Source organism: Callorhinus ursinus, unplaced genomic scaffold, assembly GCF_003265705.2.
Source record: "Callorhinus ursinus isolate GAN/ISIS: 27379988/994484 unplaced genomic scaffold, GSC_fseal_2.0 scaffold43, whole genome shotgun sequence".
NCBI lineage: Eukaryota > Metazoa > Chordata > Mammalia > Carnivora > Otariidae > Callorhinus > Callorhinus ursinus.
The window spans coordinates 3316091-3333120 of record NW_027397105.1 but is presented as its reverse complement, the minus strand read 5'-3'; the positions used below and the strand labels follow the sequence as shown (position 1 = coordinate 3333120).

Sequence of the window (17030 nt, the reverse complement as noted above, 5' to 3'; positions counted from 1 at the left end):
TAAAAATATATATATACGTATTGGCATTGTGTTATCTTACAACCTTGCAAAACTCACTTGTTCTGGAAGGTTTTTTGGTCAGATGTTTGGGATTTTCTGTGGAGACCATCATGTCCTCTGCAAACAGAGGCATCGCTAGGTCCTTCCCATTTTATGCTTTGGATTTTTTTCTGGCGTGGTGACAGCATTCGTCTTCGCCTCGTTCCTGGTCTCGGGGACAGCTTTCAGTTTCCTGGCATTAAGAGTGGTGTCGCTGTATGGGTTGTTTGTACCTACTGTTTACCAGATTCACGAAATTCTCTTGTATTCCTAGTTTGCTCAGGTGTTTTAAAATCCTGAATGGATGTTGAGTTTTGTCGAATGCTTTTTTTGACTAGGGGATGTTCTTTAGTCTGTCGACACGGTGAGTTAGATTGTCTGCCTTTGGACATTGAACTAACCTTGCCTTGCAGGACAAATGCCACCTGCTCATCATGTGTCCCCTCTGTATGTATTGCTGGAGTGGATCTGCTAGCACGGTGTTAAGAATTTTTGTGTCCTTGCTGATGACAGATACCTGTCTGTTATTTTTTTCATATTATAATGTCTCTGTAGTCACAGTGTCAGGATAAGGCTTGTCTCTGAGAATGGGTTGGGAGATTCTCCTTCCTTTTCAGTTTTGTGAAAAGTTTGGTATGATTTTTTCCTTAAATGTGTCGAATTCACCGGTGAAGTGTGTTTTCTTTGTGGGAAGGTTTTTAATTATACATTATACATTGTGTACATTATAATTATACATTCGATTGTTTTTGTTAACTGAGGTATCGTTGACATTTTATGAGTTCCACAAATTCAGTTTCTTTAATAGATAATGGGGCCCAGTCAGGCTATTTCTTCTGGAATGAGCTTTAGCGGTTTGAGTCTTTTTAAAAAGTTGTCCCTTTCATTGTAGTTGTCAGACTGGGATTCAGGGTAGTTCTCCTCAGAAATCCGTCATTTGTGTCTTTTTCCTGATCAGTTCGCCTGGAGGTTTATCAACTGTATGATTTTTCTCGAAGAACCAGAATTCGGTTCCTTTTCTTTTCTTTTTCCTGTTCCCCATTTCATTGATTTCTGTTCTTTCTCATTTCCTGGCTTCTATTTAATTTGAATTCCATTTGCTTTTTTCTAGTTTTTTAAGGTAGGAGCCGAGGTCATTGATTTGAATCCATTTCCACTGTTGAAATATGATTTAACTCGGCGTGGATTTATCGAGGACCTGCTTACGGGATTCTTGGGAGGTGCTTTGGAAAATACTGAGCTAGGAAAGGAGTCTGTATATAGCCTTCAGAAGGCTAGTTACATTTTTGAAAGTGAAATTGTTTCCCTTAAATATCAGTATGAGGCTTTGGTTCCATTTACAGGTTTTTAGAGATCAAGGTCATGGTGCGTTGTTATAGTGCTTCAGTGGGCCCTTGAAGGATGACGAGGAGTCATGAGGTGGAAGGGAGGAGTGGTGGGCTCAGAATTGGAGGGAATCTTGGAGGTGATCAAGCGCATACCCTTACTGCAGACAGGGAGACTGAGGCCCAAAGCCACACAAGACCAGACTGACAAACACGGAGGATCGATAAGTGCGGCTAGCAGAGTTGCCGGGGGTGAGAAGCATGGGGGGTGTGGTATGGAGCAGAATTGAAGGGTAGGTGGTGGTTGTGTTGGTCTCCAACTTCAGTGATAATGAGTATGTACAGAGACAGGAAGAAAGCCGTTCTGAACGAATTAGGAGGCAATTGAATTTTGGTTAATTTGAATGCATTTTGATGTTTTTAATGTGTGAACCAGTTCGGAAAAGCCATAAAAAACTTGGCGTAGGGGCGCCTGGGTGGCTCAGTCGTTAAGCGTCTGCCTTCGGCTCAGGTCGTGATCCCAGGGTCCTGGGATCGAGCCCCGCATCGGGCTCCCTGCTCCGCGGGGAGCCAGCTTCTCCCTCTCCCACTCCCCCTGCTTGTGTTCCCTCTCTCGCTGTGTCTCTCTCTGTCAAATAAATAAATAAAATCTTAAAAAAAAAAAAACAAAAACTTGGCATAGTGGAGTTCTATAGAAGTTGCTGAGACCGAGAGAATTAGGGGTCTGGAGGGTCCTGTTTACAGTGAATGAACAAGGACCTGATAAAATCCTAGTATCAGCAGGGTATCAATACCGCATTCATAGATGTGAAGTGAGTGTGCAGCAGAGCGGGGCAGGAACGGACCAGCACACAGGAGCCCAGTGCCCATGGTCTCACCAGTGCCCAGCGCTCAGCCACCCTAATCCAGGCTGTCAGCATGAGAGTGAGGACAGAAGACAGCCTGATGTCAGGCAGCACGTTCTAGGGGGCAGGCAGTCGGTGGCATCGTCTAACTCCAGAAGAGGGTCAAAAGAAGGACATGTTGAGGAACCAAAGGGAGAAGGTCTGGGAAGCTTCCCCAGAGGGGCCCCAGCTGAGCTGAGCAGGGCAGGACACGTGGGGAGATACAGTGGCCGTGGGTCTGGGTGGGGGAACATGTGGAAGAAGGGCATGGTGTGGCCCCTGGGAAAGAGAACCAGTAACCCCAGTAAAGGAGGCAGGGGTCAGCCCGGTCCCGGGAATGGTGCCTGTGCAGCCGGAGGGAGGGATACAACGGTGGTTAGGAGCTAGTCAGAGGTAAAGGTGCTCTTTGTAGAACTCGGTGTATACACAGAATGTACACGCGCATTTGTTTATTGTAATGATATTATGATAGACTGCATGAACTCTTGATTTCTCTCTGATAAAGGCTGTTTACGCCTGAACCACTGTGGGACCCTCATCGGGTCCCCGATGGTAACCACTCGAAGGGAAGCACGCTCAGCACAGGGGTGACAGAAGACCTCGCTGGGCCAGGCCCTATGAGCACAGTCCCCGTCTAAGCAGCGGCCCCTTGGTTAGTGGTGTTGACAGACGACGCAGGTGCAAGAGACAGGCCCCAGCCCTCGCCCCTCAGCAGCCATGGGACCCCCTCCAGGAACATTTGTCTCCTGTTAAATAGATATTCAGGCTCAGAAGTGATTGGAGGTCCTGCATCCCACACTGCAGGTTCATCCGTGGGCTGGCCGTGGGTTTGAATTTCACCTTTTCCTTTGAAAAACCAAGCTGAAGACTCAAATCATTTATCACTTTAAAATCGTGAGATTTTTTTTTTCCCCATGGCACGTTCTTTTGTTATTTTGGGGATGTATATGGCTTAAACTTCATGCAGATGTTTGTCTCTCTTCGCCCTTCTCCACTTAGTTTGTGATTATTATTATTTTTTTCTCCTCTAAGGTCAAGTTAGTAACGATTCCTCTCCGGTTGTGGGTGTTCTGGAAGCCGTTCTGAAAGGCGGGGGTTTCCAAACCTGACCCTGCATCAGAATCACCTGGGGAACTTACTTAGCGAGGGCGTTTCAGTCCCTACACCCCTGAAAGTGATTCAGTGAGGGAGGAGCCCTAGGGACTCATCTTTATAGGACTTCTCAGGTGATGCTGATGTATAGCAGGGCTTGAGCATCAAGGTTGATGAGGCGCATAAGGCCTTCGAAGCGTGGGCCATCGTTCACCCCGCTGAGGGGTGGGGAAGCATTACGAGAGAGGAGCGGAGTTCCCAATGTGTCGTGGGCCATGACTGCAACTTGATTATATGAAGTCTTTAAAAAAAAAAAAAAAAAAAAAACAGGCAAATGGTCACTTTGTTTTTTTGTTTGTTTTGTTTTGTTTTATAGATCGTGAGGACCAGTCAATTCTTTGCACGTAAGTAAATATTGAACGTTCAGACTTGTTTTCGATCCTGTTGGAAACTAAAGCAATTGTTTTTGTGTGTATGTGTATGGGGGGAGGGGGAAAGTAGAGCAGTTATTTTAAGAGTTTGATGTGAACCTTGCAGTTATCATTTTAAGACTTAGATGATACAGGTTGCCTAAATTGGGGGTCCCTGTTTGGCTGTCACATTGGGCGTCTCCCACATTTCGCAGTGTTCCTCTGTGAAACTTACATCTTTCGTTTTCGCACGCACCTGGTGGCCTCCTGGACATTTCAGCAGCGTGTCCACGTTACCCGGCACAGGTGACCGACGGTCCTGTGCCTCGTGTGCTGAGTGCTAGAGTGTCGGGAGTGAATGAAGCCATATCCACGGCAGGACGCCATTAGATTGGCCTGGAAAAGGATCGTTAGAAAGCCTAGACCAGCTGCGGTGTGGATGGAGACTGACCGAGTTTTGCTGTTAGTGGTGGAGTGTTTACCGTGAGCGAGTTTAAGTGGGGGGGGGGGTGATGGAAACTTCTCGTCTCTGGCTTCTCTTTTCCATGATGTCGCAACCCCGGTATCTGATACAAGAGGAGGGAGGAGAGGTAGAAGTAGTGGGCTCCGGTCCGCTTGTTGTGTACGTGTTCTCCTAGCCTTGTTTAGCCTCGGGGTTGTACAAGTTAGCTTTTCCTGAGCAGTCAAGCACCCTGAAACTTCATGGCTTAAAATACTTCTCCCGGCAGTTGGGTGGGTCGGGTTCAGCTGGGCGGTTCCGCGGACCTGGGCCCCCTTCTGCACCTGCGGCCAGCTTGTGGGGGGTGTTGCTGCTTGACTGCGGGCCGGGGGGCCTTGCCTTCACCTCTGCGTATCCTCGCGTTCTCCAGTGGGCTGTCCCGGGCTTTTTACACGGGGGCAAGTTTCCAGGAGCAGCAAGCGGGCGAGCTCCAGCGTGGGAGCCTTGTTCGAGTTCCTGCTTCTGTGCCGTTTGCTGTCTTCACAAATCCCAAGCGAGACACATGGCCAAGGCCGGGCTATGCGTGGGACGCACTGCCACAGGGAGCAGATGGAGCGAGGCGGGAGACGGCTGGGGTCACTGCTGTAGACAGCCCTCCGCCGGAGAGCGGTGGAGTGGAACCCGATCCGGTCCATCAAAAGGTGGAACCATTGCATCTCAATGGTTCCACTGATGGGAGACAGCAGAGCAAGAGAACGGAGAACACTGGCCTGAGGAGCTGTCCCAGTGGGGTACGGGCAAAGGGGAGCGGATTGTTGGCAGGGAGTGGACGGGTCAGGACGGAGCCCTCGGGGTCTCGATGGAATGGAACAAATGATGTTGGGGATACTGGTGTCAGAGCAGGGAGAGTGGGCGGTGCGGCCGCGGGAGTGAGTGGTGGAGAGGCGGGGGGCTCACTGGAATTGAGGGCGCCGAGGGGCGGGGCCCAGGATGTGTCCCTCACGTGCAGCGGGGGGCTCGGCCACGCGCACGTGTACACACACACGAGGGCCGAAGGGCCAGCCCTCCGTAAAGCTAAATGATTTCACCTAGAGGAGTGCCCTTCGTTCCAAGAAAATAGCCTTCCCACTCTTTTGGAATAAAAAGTGCTTTCTTTTTTGAAACAAGAGTGGAGGTTTTTGTTCTTAATGATCTTCCTGGGTGAGACCCACCCAGAGGTCAGGACCACTGGAGAGGAGGGGTTGGGCGGGGCATAATGGTGGGTGAGCAGGATGCCAGCGGCTTTGCGCCTGACTCAGGTCTGGGAGCGGGGGAGGGGGGAAGGGGGTGTCCTCACCTGGGAGGGGCGTCTGCGGAGCCCTCAGTGAGGAGGCGGAGGATGCGGGTGACTTTGCTCACTCTGGAATGGGGGTCCTGGAGTGTGCAGAGGAAACTGGGTGGGGGAGGGATGGCGGGGTTTGGAATCGGGAGAGGGCAGCGTGGGAGCAAACTGTAAGAATGCAGAGTGACCCGAGGAGCCACTGTCTTGGGCACTGAACAGGGACGAGGATGGCAGGGCCATAAGCCTGAAGGATTCCCAAGAGTCCAGGGGTGGGGTGGGGGGCTTGGGCCTCTGGAGGCAGCGGCCGTGGCTGGTACTTACGGCTCCCGGTGCGCTGCTAGCCTAGGTGGGCAGGCTCGCAAACCGGATGAGTTTCTAGACCCTGATTCTTTGCGTGCTCCCTGGCGGCTTCCTGAAGACTCCGTGTGCTGGGTGGACAAGGGAGGCCCCATGAAGCCTGCAGGCGTGGAGGACAGCAGGTGAGACGTGGCATCAGGCAGTTTTCAAGGGTTTCGGTGTAAGTGGAGCATACGGTGGGAAGTAGGCAACAAATGTGAGCTTGAGCTCGACATGCCGAGAAATTAACCCACATTCCCGCGCATCACACACACAAGGCGCATCACCCAGTTCCCTGATTTCTGCTGTCCGCTGCTGTGTTTCAGGACTCCAGGCCCAGCATCTCTCGGTGTCCTCGGACTCTTCCGTCTGCAGGCCCCCGTTTCTGGTCACACTGTCAGACATTTCTGTCTGGTCCTAGCCGGTCCCATAGCTGCAGTCTGGCCCACTTTTGTGGGTCCCGGCTGGCCTCATGCCTTTAGCCTCTTCTTCCCTCCGGGAAGGAAATCTCCAATCGAATCCCACCTACACGACAGGTTCCAGCCCACACTGATTTTCTCTGGGCCCTTTTTATATCCACTGCCATTCTTGGTTCCGTATTTGGGTCACCCAGACCGTGTTTTACAACTAGACCGAAAGGTGGGAACTGTGACTTACCTTGATTGCTTCTTAATAACCCCGGAGACCCTGGCACCCTGTTTTGAACATAGAACGTACTTCAGAAACAGATAAAATGTCAAAGGAAAGAACAAATATCTTAATGAAGGAGGAACCAGGACAACAGGCTAAAGTATAGATTACTGGTGATACTTTGTTTTCAAGGGAGAACCTTTCTGGCACCATTTTTAAAAGACATTTTAGTTTTAAACTTAAAACCTACACAGAAGTAGAATGGTAGTGCCCCCCATATGCCCATTACCCAGCTTCCGTGATTTTACATTTTTTATCACATTTTATTTTTTTTCCTTTTTGAGACTTTTGCTGATGCATCGTTTCCCTAAGTTTTTATTTTTAAAAAGTTCAAACCTGCTTTAAGTTGACAGAATACTTTAAATGGCTATATACCCTTCACTTTGTCAGCTTTCTCTCTACGCACACCAGCACTTTTTTTTGTTTTAACCATTTGCAAGTTGATTGCTGACCTCCTGACACCCTGAGATTCTTCAGCAGGTGTCTCCCAAGGACGAGGGCGTTCCCACATAACCGCAGACTGTCATCACGCTTAGAAGGTCAACATCGGTTCCATAATATCTAACGTAGGATCCAATTTCCAGTAATAGTTCTCAACATATTTTTTTATAACTTTTAAAATCCATGACCCTTGCCTTTAGGTCTCTTCATTTCAATTCTGTATTCTACAATAGTCCTCTGACTTTTTGCTTTCTTTTGGTTTTTCACTGGCTTGTGTTCTTCAGAAAAGTTATATTTAGAACCTGATCTGCAAGTGTCTTAAAGATTATCCATTGCAATGCAGTGTTGACATGGACCGCCCAGGGCCTACCCCTCCACACGGTGCTCGCACTGCGGACCCCAGCCATAAGCTTAGGGGGTCCCAGGCCACCTGCACCTCTAACCAACCACCTGCAGATTTGAGGGTTGCTACCCCCTTGAGTTTGATAGTTCACTAGGATGACAAATCAGTGCCAGCCAGACGAGAGACAGGGTGAGGCCTGGGAGGGTCCCAAATGTAAACCTTCCCTATCATCTTCGGGACACTTCCCCTCCCTAGCACATCGATGTTTATCAGCAACGAGGAAGCTCACCCAAGCTGCAGAGTCTAGAGTTTTTAAGGGGCTTTGTCAAGCAGGTATGATTGATTGAATCATTGGCCGTGTATTCGATTTCAGTCTCCAGGCCCTCTCCCTTCCCAGGATATCGGGGTGATTTCCATGGCTCAATGCCCAAACCTCTGATCACTCGAGTGGTCTTCCAGTATGGCCAGTGCCCATCCTGGAACTGTCTAGGGGCCTGCTGTGAGTCACCTCGTAAGCACAAGCTCTCAGGGCCCACCATGGATAACAGAGACTTACCAAGTACTTAGAGGCTCCCTCCCAGGAACCAGGGACAAAGACCAGCCACAGTCTTCATTATACACCATCAGTTAATAGTCACATAGGAATCTAGGCATTGGAACTCTCCATGAAATGAGTAGAATAAAGGAGCTACATTCTGCTCATGAGCTAGGGCAGAGGAGAATGTGTGTGTTGCCTGTCTGCAGAGTCTGGTGACCGTAACCCCACATACAGTAGGAGTCGGACCTCTCCTCCTTGAGTGGGTGGTTGTGGTTTGGGAGCTTGGATGACTTTTTTTATTGTTGTTTTATTTAAGAGAGTGTGAGAGCGCATGTGCAAGCAGCGATTGGGGAAGGGGCAGATGGAGAGGGAAAGAGAATCTCCAGCAGACTCCGCACTGAGTGTGGAGCCCGATGCGGGGCTGGAATTCACGACCCTGAGATCATGACCTGAGCTGAAATCAAGAGTCAGACACTCAGCCACCTGAGCCAGCCAGGCACTCCTGGGTGACCGCTTTTGATGAGACTTTTTGTCTGGAAGCAGGAAACACTCAGAGAATGACTTCTGTTGACAGAAAGGAAGGTTAGTGAACGCTAATTTACTTTTGTTACCAGAAGTGACCTCTACAGGCATCTGTAATTAGACAGGGTCATTTTTAGACTCCTTTGTCCTCAATTAATAGGTTTGGATTTCTGAGGTGAGTCTCCTAGCGTCTGGTTCTCTCTTCTTGAGCACAAAGTAGCAGCCGGCAAGAACCTTCTCTTTTCTTCCCTTTAACTTGTCCAAGCATCTTATTGTGAATATTTTCAAACCTAAAGCACAGTTGAAAGAATTTTGAGCCAAGACCCATATATCCCTCAACCTGGTTTCTTCCATTAATATTTCACTGTATTTGCTGTATGTTATATTGATCGGTTCATCTTCTAGCCATCCATCGATCCATTTTAAATTTGTTTGTGTCGGGAGGAATATTTTTCCTTTTCCACCTTCCGTCTTCCACCTGGGGCTTCACAAATTAACTGGCCGTAGATTAATAGGAGAAAAGACTATGTTTACCTACACATGCACATGGGAGTACTCAGTGCTGAGCATGTGCTGAGTAACCAGAAATAAAAGGCTTATATGCTAAACTTGACCAAAAAAGAAGGATTAGGGCTTCAGGGAGAAAGTATGGAGGGTTCTGTTGGGCTTTAGCATGCTGACACACCATTGACTTTGTACTTCCTGGGTCTGTCTTTTCCCAGTCAGGACACTCCTTGGGATGAATGGCAGCTATATTTTCAGGAGGCTCTGCTTAAGGTTAGGTAATGTTTCCTTCTGTGGCCGCTGATAGACATTTTCAGTTTAAAGTAATTTTTATACCACTTTGATGAGCTACCAATCCCTTCATTTGATTTATTTCAAGTTCAGTTACATCAGTATACTTCCCCTTAAACGCCTCAGTGTACATAACGTTAGCTGAAGTCCAATATTTACATCTTTGGAAATAAAATTTGTGTATAATGAAATGTACAAGTCTTAAATGTCCATTTGCAGAACTATACCTGTGTAACCTGAACCTCTGTCGGGATAGAGAGCATTACTGTTGCCCTGGAGGAAAGTTCCCCAGCACACCGGAACCCTCCCCTCTTTTAGCCTCGGCACACTTTCTTAATTCTTGGATGCCCCTGGTTATGATATTTAATAACATTTTTCTGGTTCATTTCTATAAGCTACCTTGCAACTCGAGAAATATGAAAATGTGAAACAGTGTATCTTAGATTTGAGAGACTAGGATCCGTTCTGGGGTGCCTTTGAGTACCCACCAAATAAAGAAGTCCAAGAATATATAACGGGAGCTTTTAAAACTTGGCACACAGCCAAGCTACTTAAGTTTCCTGTGTGAGATTAACTATTTAGTCAATTTTACATAGTAGTTATTTTCTATTAGTATCTTTGTGATACGATTACATAGTATCGCAAAGAAAAATACAGTGGGAAGCAACATTTTTTTAAAAAGATTTATTTATTTTAGGGGTGCCTGGGTGGCTCAGTCGTTAAGCGTCTGCCTTCGGCTCAGGTCATGATCCCAGGGTCCTGGGATCGAGCCCCCGCATCGGGCTCCCTGCTCGGCGGGAAGCCTGCTTCTCCTTCTCCCACTCCCCCTGCTTGTGTTCCCTCTCTCGCTGTGTCTCTCTCTGTCAAATAAACAAAGTATTTTAAAAAAATAAAGATTTATGTATTTTACAGAGAGTGCGAGCAGCGGGGGAGGGGCAGAGGGAGAGAATCCTAAAGCAGGCTCCGTGCCGAGCGTAGAGCCCAATGTGGGGCTCGATCCCATGACCCTGAGATTATGACCTGAGCTGAAACCAAGAGTTGGACACTACACCAACCAGGTGCCCCGGAAGCAATCAGTTTTTTTTTTTTTTTTTTAATATACTTAGGTAGTTTGATAGCTTCCCTCTAAGCTTTACTATTTTAATCATTTACTCTCTACTTTTCCCCCAAAAGGATGAGCATCTTCATTTCCCCTCTGGCCTCCTCTGCCTACTAATCCCCAGCCACCTCTCCCTCTGCAGACCCAGCCCAAGCAGCGTGGGCCCCCACTTTGGGTCCGGCCCCCTGCATGATCCTTGTTCTCATGTCTTGCCCAAGTCTCTGGTGAAGACCCTCAGGGTTTCCTTTATCATGAGAAAGCCGTGTTCTCCACGCTTGATCCCATGTCATCGGCAGTGAAATCCTATTAAGAGCATATCCTTATGTTGACTTTCCTCTCATTAGAATTAAAATTCACAGAGTAGTCACCTTGGTAAGGAAACGATTCTGTTCTCTAAGCTCCCTTTTTAAAAATAATCTATTTTCATTTATGACCGTCTAACTGCTGGTTAACTCAAGTTTTTCTCCTTTTAAGTATATTTAATCATGTAACACTTATAAAACAGTGGTTGCTTCACATCAGCCTTCTATCGGGACGTGATGAGATTTTTTTCTTAAGGAATTTTATCCTATGCAGATACATTAAGTGGTGCTGACCGAGCCAGCCTGGATTTAGAACCATTAGTTCTTGCTCTGAGAAACCTGCATTGAAAGCTTTAAAATAACCAAATCGGTAGAATTGTTTAACTAGCTAAAACCCCAAAATAGGCCCCAGGAACGCAGTCAACTGATTTTTTTTTTTAATTTATTTATTTGACAGAGAGAGAGAGAGTGAGAGAGCACAAGAAGCAGGGGAAGTAGCAGACAGAGGGAGAGGGAGAAGCAGCCTCCCCGCTGAGCGGGGAGCCCGATGCGGGGCTCGATCCCAGGACCCTGGGATCATGACCTGAGCTGAAGTCAGACACTCAGCTGACTGAGCCACCCAGGTGTCCCGCAGTCAACTGATTTTTGACAGAGGATCAAAGGTAACATCTTGGAGCAAAGATAAGCCCTTTAACAAACGGTGCTGGGACAGTGGGACATCCATATGTTAAAGGGGGGGAGCATCTAGGTGCAGGCCTTATACCCTTCATAGAACTGAACTAAAAAATGGATCACAGACCTAAATGTAAAACCCATACTATAAAGCAATAGCAAGATGGCCCCAGCAGCTTTGGGCTTACATCCCACCCTCCTAAGCAACTCGACTAAAAAGAGTTTTCCAGTTGTTTACATAAACATCTTGAGTGTGAGTCTCACTAGTCGGACTTAGGTCATGTGTCCTGGACCATCACTCTGGCCAGAGCTGTGGGATTCTCTGATGGACCAAGTCTGTCATGGGACTGACTCTGTGGTCCAGGAAGGGGCAGGGACAAGCAAGGATTGAGGGAAAGGGAGGGGACTTTCCCCAAAAAAAGAAAATCAGGAGGCAGTTACCAAAATAAGGGGAAATAGGGGCACCTGGGTGGCTCAGTTGGTTAAGCGACTGCCTTCAGCTCAGGTCATGATCTCAGGGTCCTGGGATCGAGCCCCGCATCGGGCTCCCTGCTCGGGAAGACTGCTTCTCCCTCTCCCAGTCCCCCTGCTTGCGTTCCCTCTCTCGCTGTCTCTCTCTCTCTGTCAAATAAATAAAATCTTAAAAAAAGGGAAATAATACTACATGGGCAAGGTAGGAGGGCACCTGGGTGGTTCAGTCGGTTAAGCGTCCAACTCTTGATTTCAGGGTCGTGAGCCCCCTGTTGGGCTCCACACAAGGCATGGAGCCTACTAAAAGATAACAGAGGAGGAAATGTGGATGATCTTGGGTGTGGTGATGCTTTTTTGGATACAACAGTAATCATGTGATCCATGAAAGAAATAGTAAGCTGGACCTCATTAATATTAAAAACTTCTCTGCAGAAGACACTGTCAAGATAATGAAAACATAAGCCACTGACTAGGAGAAAATACTTTCAAAAGACACATCTGATAAAGAGGACCGTTATCCAAAACATACCAAAAAAAAAAAAAACAAACCCTCTTAAAACTTAATAAGAAAACAACCTCGTTAAAAAATGGGCCAGAGACCTTAGCAGACCCCTCACTGAAGAACATAACAGAGATGGCCAAAGAGCCTATGAAGAGATGTTCTGTGTCATGTACCCTCTTCTACACACCTACCAGGGCACCAGCATCTGCAACCTTGACAGCCCCAAATGCTGATGAGGATGTGGAGCAACAGGAACGCTTGCTTGTTCGTTGCTGGTGGGAATGCAAAATGGTGCAGCCACTCTGGAAGACCATTTGCCGGTTTCTTAACTGAGCATACTTTTTTTTTTTTTTTTTTTTGAGAGAGAGTGTGTGGGGGTCAGTGTGGAGGGAGAAAGACAATCTTAAGCAGGCTCCACTCCCAGCATGAAGCCCGACGTGGGGCTCGATCTCATGACCTGAGCGAAATCAAGAGTCAGACACTTTACCGACTGAGCCACCCAGGTGCCCTAAAACTGAGCATATTCTTGCCATGACCCACCAGTCACACTCCTTAGTATTTACCCATCGGGGTTAAGCTTTTACCAATACAAAAACCTGCTTTTTCCATAATTACGCAAATGAGGAGGCAACCCGCATGTTCAGGTGAATGAATGAACTGTAGTACATCCAGACAATGGAGTCTTATTCAGCTCTGAAAACAAATGAGCTCTCAAGCGATAAAAAGACCTGGAAGAACTCTAAATGCCTACTAGTACGTGAAAGAAGCCAATCTGAGAAGGCTCCGTCCGTCCTGTCTGATTCCAACCATAGAGACCATGAGTGCAGGGGGCGCAGGAGGCAGGGGAGATGAACAGGCAGAGCGTAGAGGATTTTTAGGGCAGTGAAAATATTCCATTTGATATTATAATCATAGGTACGAGTTGTTACATATTTGTCTAAACCCATAGAATGTATGACACCCGGAGTGAACCCTAATGAAACTATGGACTTTGGATGATCATGATGCTGTAGGGTCATCCTTCGTAAAAAATGTCCCATTTTAGTGATGTTGATAATGGAGGAGATTGTGCATGTGCAGGCACATAGGGTAGATGGGAAGCCTAGACGTTCCTCTCTTTAAAACTTTTTTTTTTTTTTAAGATTTGATTTCTTTATTTGACAGAGACACAGTGCTCAAGTCTTAAAACTGAGGGCATTTTTTAGATTATTGTAGGTGTGTCTCAAAGATAGCTAATTGTGATGAGAAGTTTAAAATGTTCTCGGCAAATATGCCAGCAAAGGGACTCACATCTTCTTGCAAGTGTTCCCTCCATGAATCTTTGCAGTAGCCCTCCTAGCTCCAATTACAGGGCCCGGTATCCAAGGATGACCCTGGTGTTAGTGGGATGGAGGACCAAACCCACACCTGTCTTGACCACAAAACCTCTGCTCTTGCTAGTAAGCTGCTTTCTAATAGAACAGAGTTTTGAAACTGTAGGAAATCATCAGCTAAAGTCGCATGTAGGGTATGTGTGGTTGGTTTTCAGATGGAGGTCATCTGAAGCGAGACCATCAGGCAGAGGGTGTTTTTGAAACTAGACTGAAATTGATGTAGCCAGAGAAGAAAACCAGAAGCATTTAAGATCTGGGTGAGGAGTTTCTTGCTGCGGAAATGTACCCGTGGTCCAGAAGAGACCCCGGGAGTGATCCCAGAATTGATCACCTATTAACTATCTGCTTCCCCCCCCTTAGCGCCTTTGGTTTTTACAATTCGTTTTGGATTGCGCACCTCTTTGAGAAGCCACTGAGGGCCATAGACCTCTCTAGAAAACCGGAATACCTCCGGTTCCAGGCTAGAAACCCCTGATCTTCTGTGCCCCGATGTCCTGCAGGAGACGCAGGCTCCCTCCTGTGCCGCCTTGTTGATCTCAAGCTTCGATCGCGTGGACCAGCACGGACCCCAGCAGCTTCTCCAGCGTGGAGCACCTTCGTCAGTGGATCTGGTTTTGTTGGTGGAGACGAGATCAGAGCCTTTTCTCGTCCTGGCTCTGAGGTCTTGTTCTGTTGCTCTCCTCCCTGAGGATTCTCCTAACTCATTTTCTCAGGGAGATCTCTGTTGAGCTTTCCGTTGGGCTCCCTCGTGTCTTTACTTCTGTCCAAACTGCTTTTATTTCTCTGCCTCTGTCTGGGACAGATGTGCCATTTCCTTTTTTAAAAATTGTTTCCAAGAACTCTAATTCTATGCCTTTGATCCTGCCGCCTCTTTCATATACACATTGGGGGTTATCTTGTTTTTGTTTTTGTTTTTGTTTTGTTTTTTTACTTCTGTTAATACCTTCATTCTCATCATACCTACTTACTAGCCCTATATCATTTACTGAGAGCCTTTTGGCTGAGGGCAGCACTACGCATCTTATGTGTGTGCTCCTGGGCCTCTGAATTCCTTAGTCTCTCATTGAAGAGAGTATAAACTGAAGCCCGGAGATCTGAGTCACTTGCCCAAAGCCCCAGAGCTAGAAAGCGGTGGACAAGATTTCGATCTAGGCAGGTCATCTTGACACCATAACCCACATTCTTAACCATTGACCCAGGCGCTATAGATGCGTAAAGTAATTCGGGGCTCAGTAACCCAAATTACCTACCCCCTGAGCGGTGGGGGAACAGTTGAGTGGACAGTAATGGGTGATGTTCACTGGATGCGGGTGGTACGCCTCAGATGGCCCGTGTTCTTTCTTCACCACAGTCTTCTGTGTTAGCAGCTACTGTCCACGTTTTAAGACGGGGAATATGCAGTTCCCCGTCTCCCCTCTTGGGAGCCCGCTAGTGATACCTGTCTTTGAAGCAGTGCCTTCTGTGTCCAAGTCCCCTTAGGCCTGAAATATACAGAAATGTAGCCGAGATTATAAGCATTGTTGAAGCAGCGCCTGGTGAGTTTGACGGAGGCGGAAAGACGCGTGAAGGACACACTGAAGTGTGTTAGCGGAGAAACCTCAGAGGCCCAACTAAGCAGAAAGGGAACAATCAGAACTGTTTTCGAGACAAGTCATCATCAGTCTAAATGAGAGGCTCATTTCTCCACGTAACAGAAAAATTATTTGTTTGAAGCCAACCGCCAACATCATGATTAGTCTTGAAACACTAAGTATTTTGAGTAAAGTTAACAAAACCGAGAAAAACCACCATCCTAGCTCTTCAGAAACTACGCCGGAATAAAAATCCGGATTCTCTCCGGGGACTCGGGGAGCTTCCTGCTGCCACTGGGAGCCCCTGTAGCTCTCTCCCTCGTTGGTGGTTTGCCTCAAATTCCACATTTGCACCTGTGCCCTGGTCCCTGGCAAAGACCTTTGCGTTCGGCTCTCCATCCGCCTGATCATGGTGCCCCCGATTTCACTGGCCCGCTCTCCCTTTTCCGGAGGCTCTCCCCAGACCACTGTGTCTCCAGGGTGGTGTCCTCCGCTCCTCTCTGCCTCCCCCACCCCCCACCTCGTTGCCTTAAAGGCCTTCCTCACATCCTGCACTCTCTCGTTTGTTTTTTTGTGGCTTATCTTCTCTCTCTTCTCCTGAACTTGAGCAAGGTTCAGGAGAAAAGGTTCACCCTCTGGCTCTTGTACTCAGGAGAATGACCAACACTTCGTGGTTGATTTGTAAGTATTTGTTGAGTGAATGCAATTACTACCTTATCCCAGCAGCAGTGGGGGCCAGGTAGAAAATATGAGGACGTTTATAGCAGGAATAAAATAGCTGGAATAAAAAATATAAAAAAGAGCCTAGGAATAAACTTAATAAAACATGTGCAGGACCTGTATTCATTTATTCAGCCCCTACTGTACTGGGCACTAGGATTTCAAAGACAAACACGGTCCTCGCTTGTTAACATAGAAAACACAAAATTTATCCGAGAGATAGAGATGAAGACCTCATCCCTAAAAAAAAATAAAAATAAAAAAAGCATATTAATATTACTTCAAAATGCCACCTCTTGTTTTTTTATTTGTGGGGCAAGAGATGGAGGAGTCCTAGCAGAACAAAATTATTTGAAGTTTATCTGAAAAATAAACTTCAGAGACTGCTTGTTTTTTTGGTTTGTTTGTTTAAAGAACAATGCTGGGTGCTTTGGTTAGTTCTTTTTTTGTTGTTGTTTGTTTTAGATTTTATTTATTTATTTGAATAAATAAGAGAGAGAGACAGCAAGAGCAGGAACACAAGCAAGGGGAGTGGGAGAGGGAGAAGCAGGCTTCCTGTGGAGCAGGTAGCTCGATGTGGGGCTCGAACCCAGGACCCTGGGATCATGACCTGAGCCGAAGGCAGACAGTTAACGACTGAGCCACCCAGGCGCCCCTCTGGTTAGTTATAGTTCAAAACTATTGCAATATGGTTCTGACCTTAGAATAAGCTGTATGTATAAGATAATATTTCATATCACAGGATAATGAGCTTCCTTGTCAACCACTGATACTAGGATGTGGGCTGAATCATTTGGGGACAAAATTAGATTATATTTTTACCCCAAACTATAATTTTTTGATGGATTAAAGATTTCATTGTAAAAAATGAAACCATTAAAGTTCTGGAAGAAAATACAGATGGATTTAATAATAATAGATGTTATAAAAATGAGAACATAGATGGATATAATCTTGGTGCAGGAAAGGCCTTTTTAAGCACAAACAGTAGGCAGAAAACCCTTAAAAGAAAATTTGGTCTATTTGAGTACCTACGATTCAAAACTTCTAGATGGTAAAACACACAAGGGGACTATTTTTCATATAACAATGGATGGTGGTTAAGGTGCTTATAAACCAGTAAGTGGGTTGTTCCTAGAATGATC

General features: G+C 46.8%; 1 protein-coding gene across 6 annotated transcripts in view; it reads left to right on the top strand.

The window, feature by feature from the left end:
* Positions 1–17030, top strand: part of MYH10 (myosin heavy chain 10) — a 100785-nt gene that overhangs the window by 3569 nt on the left and 80186 nt on the right. For all 6 annotated transcript variants that reach the window (XM_073881680.1, XM_073881679.1, XM_073881677.1 and 3 more), the window contains exon 2: positions 3717–3744. In XM_073881680.1, the coding sequence (XP_073737781.1) occupies positions 3717–3744 (28 nt within the window). The remainder of the gene's footprint in view (positions 1–3716; positions 3745–17030) is intronic.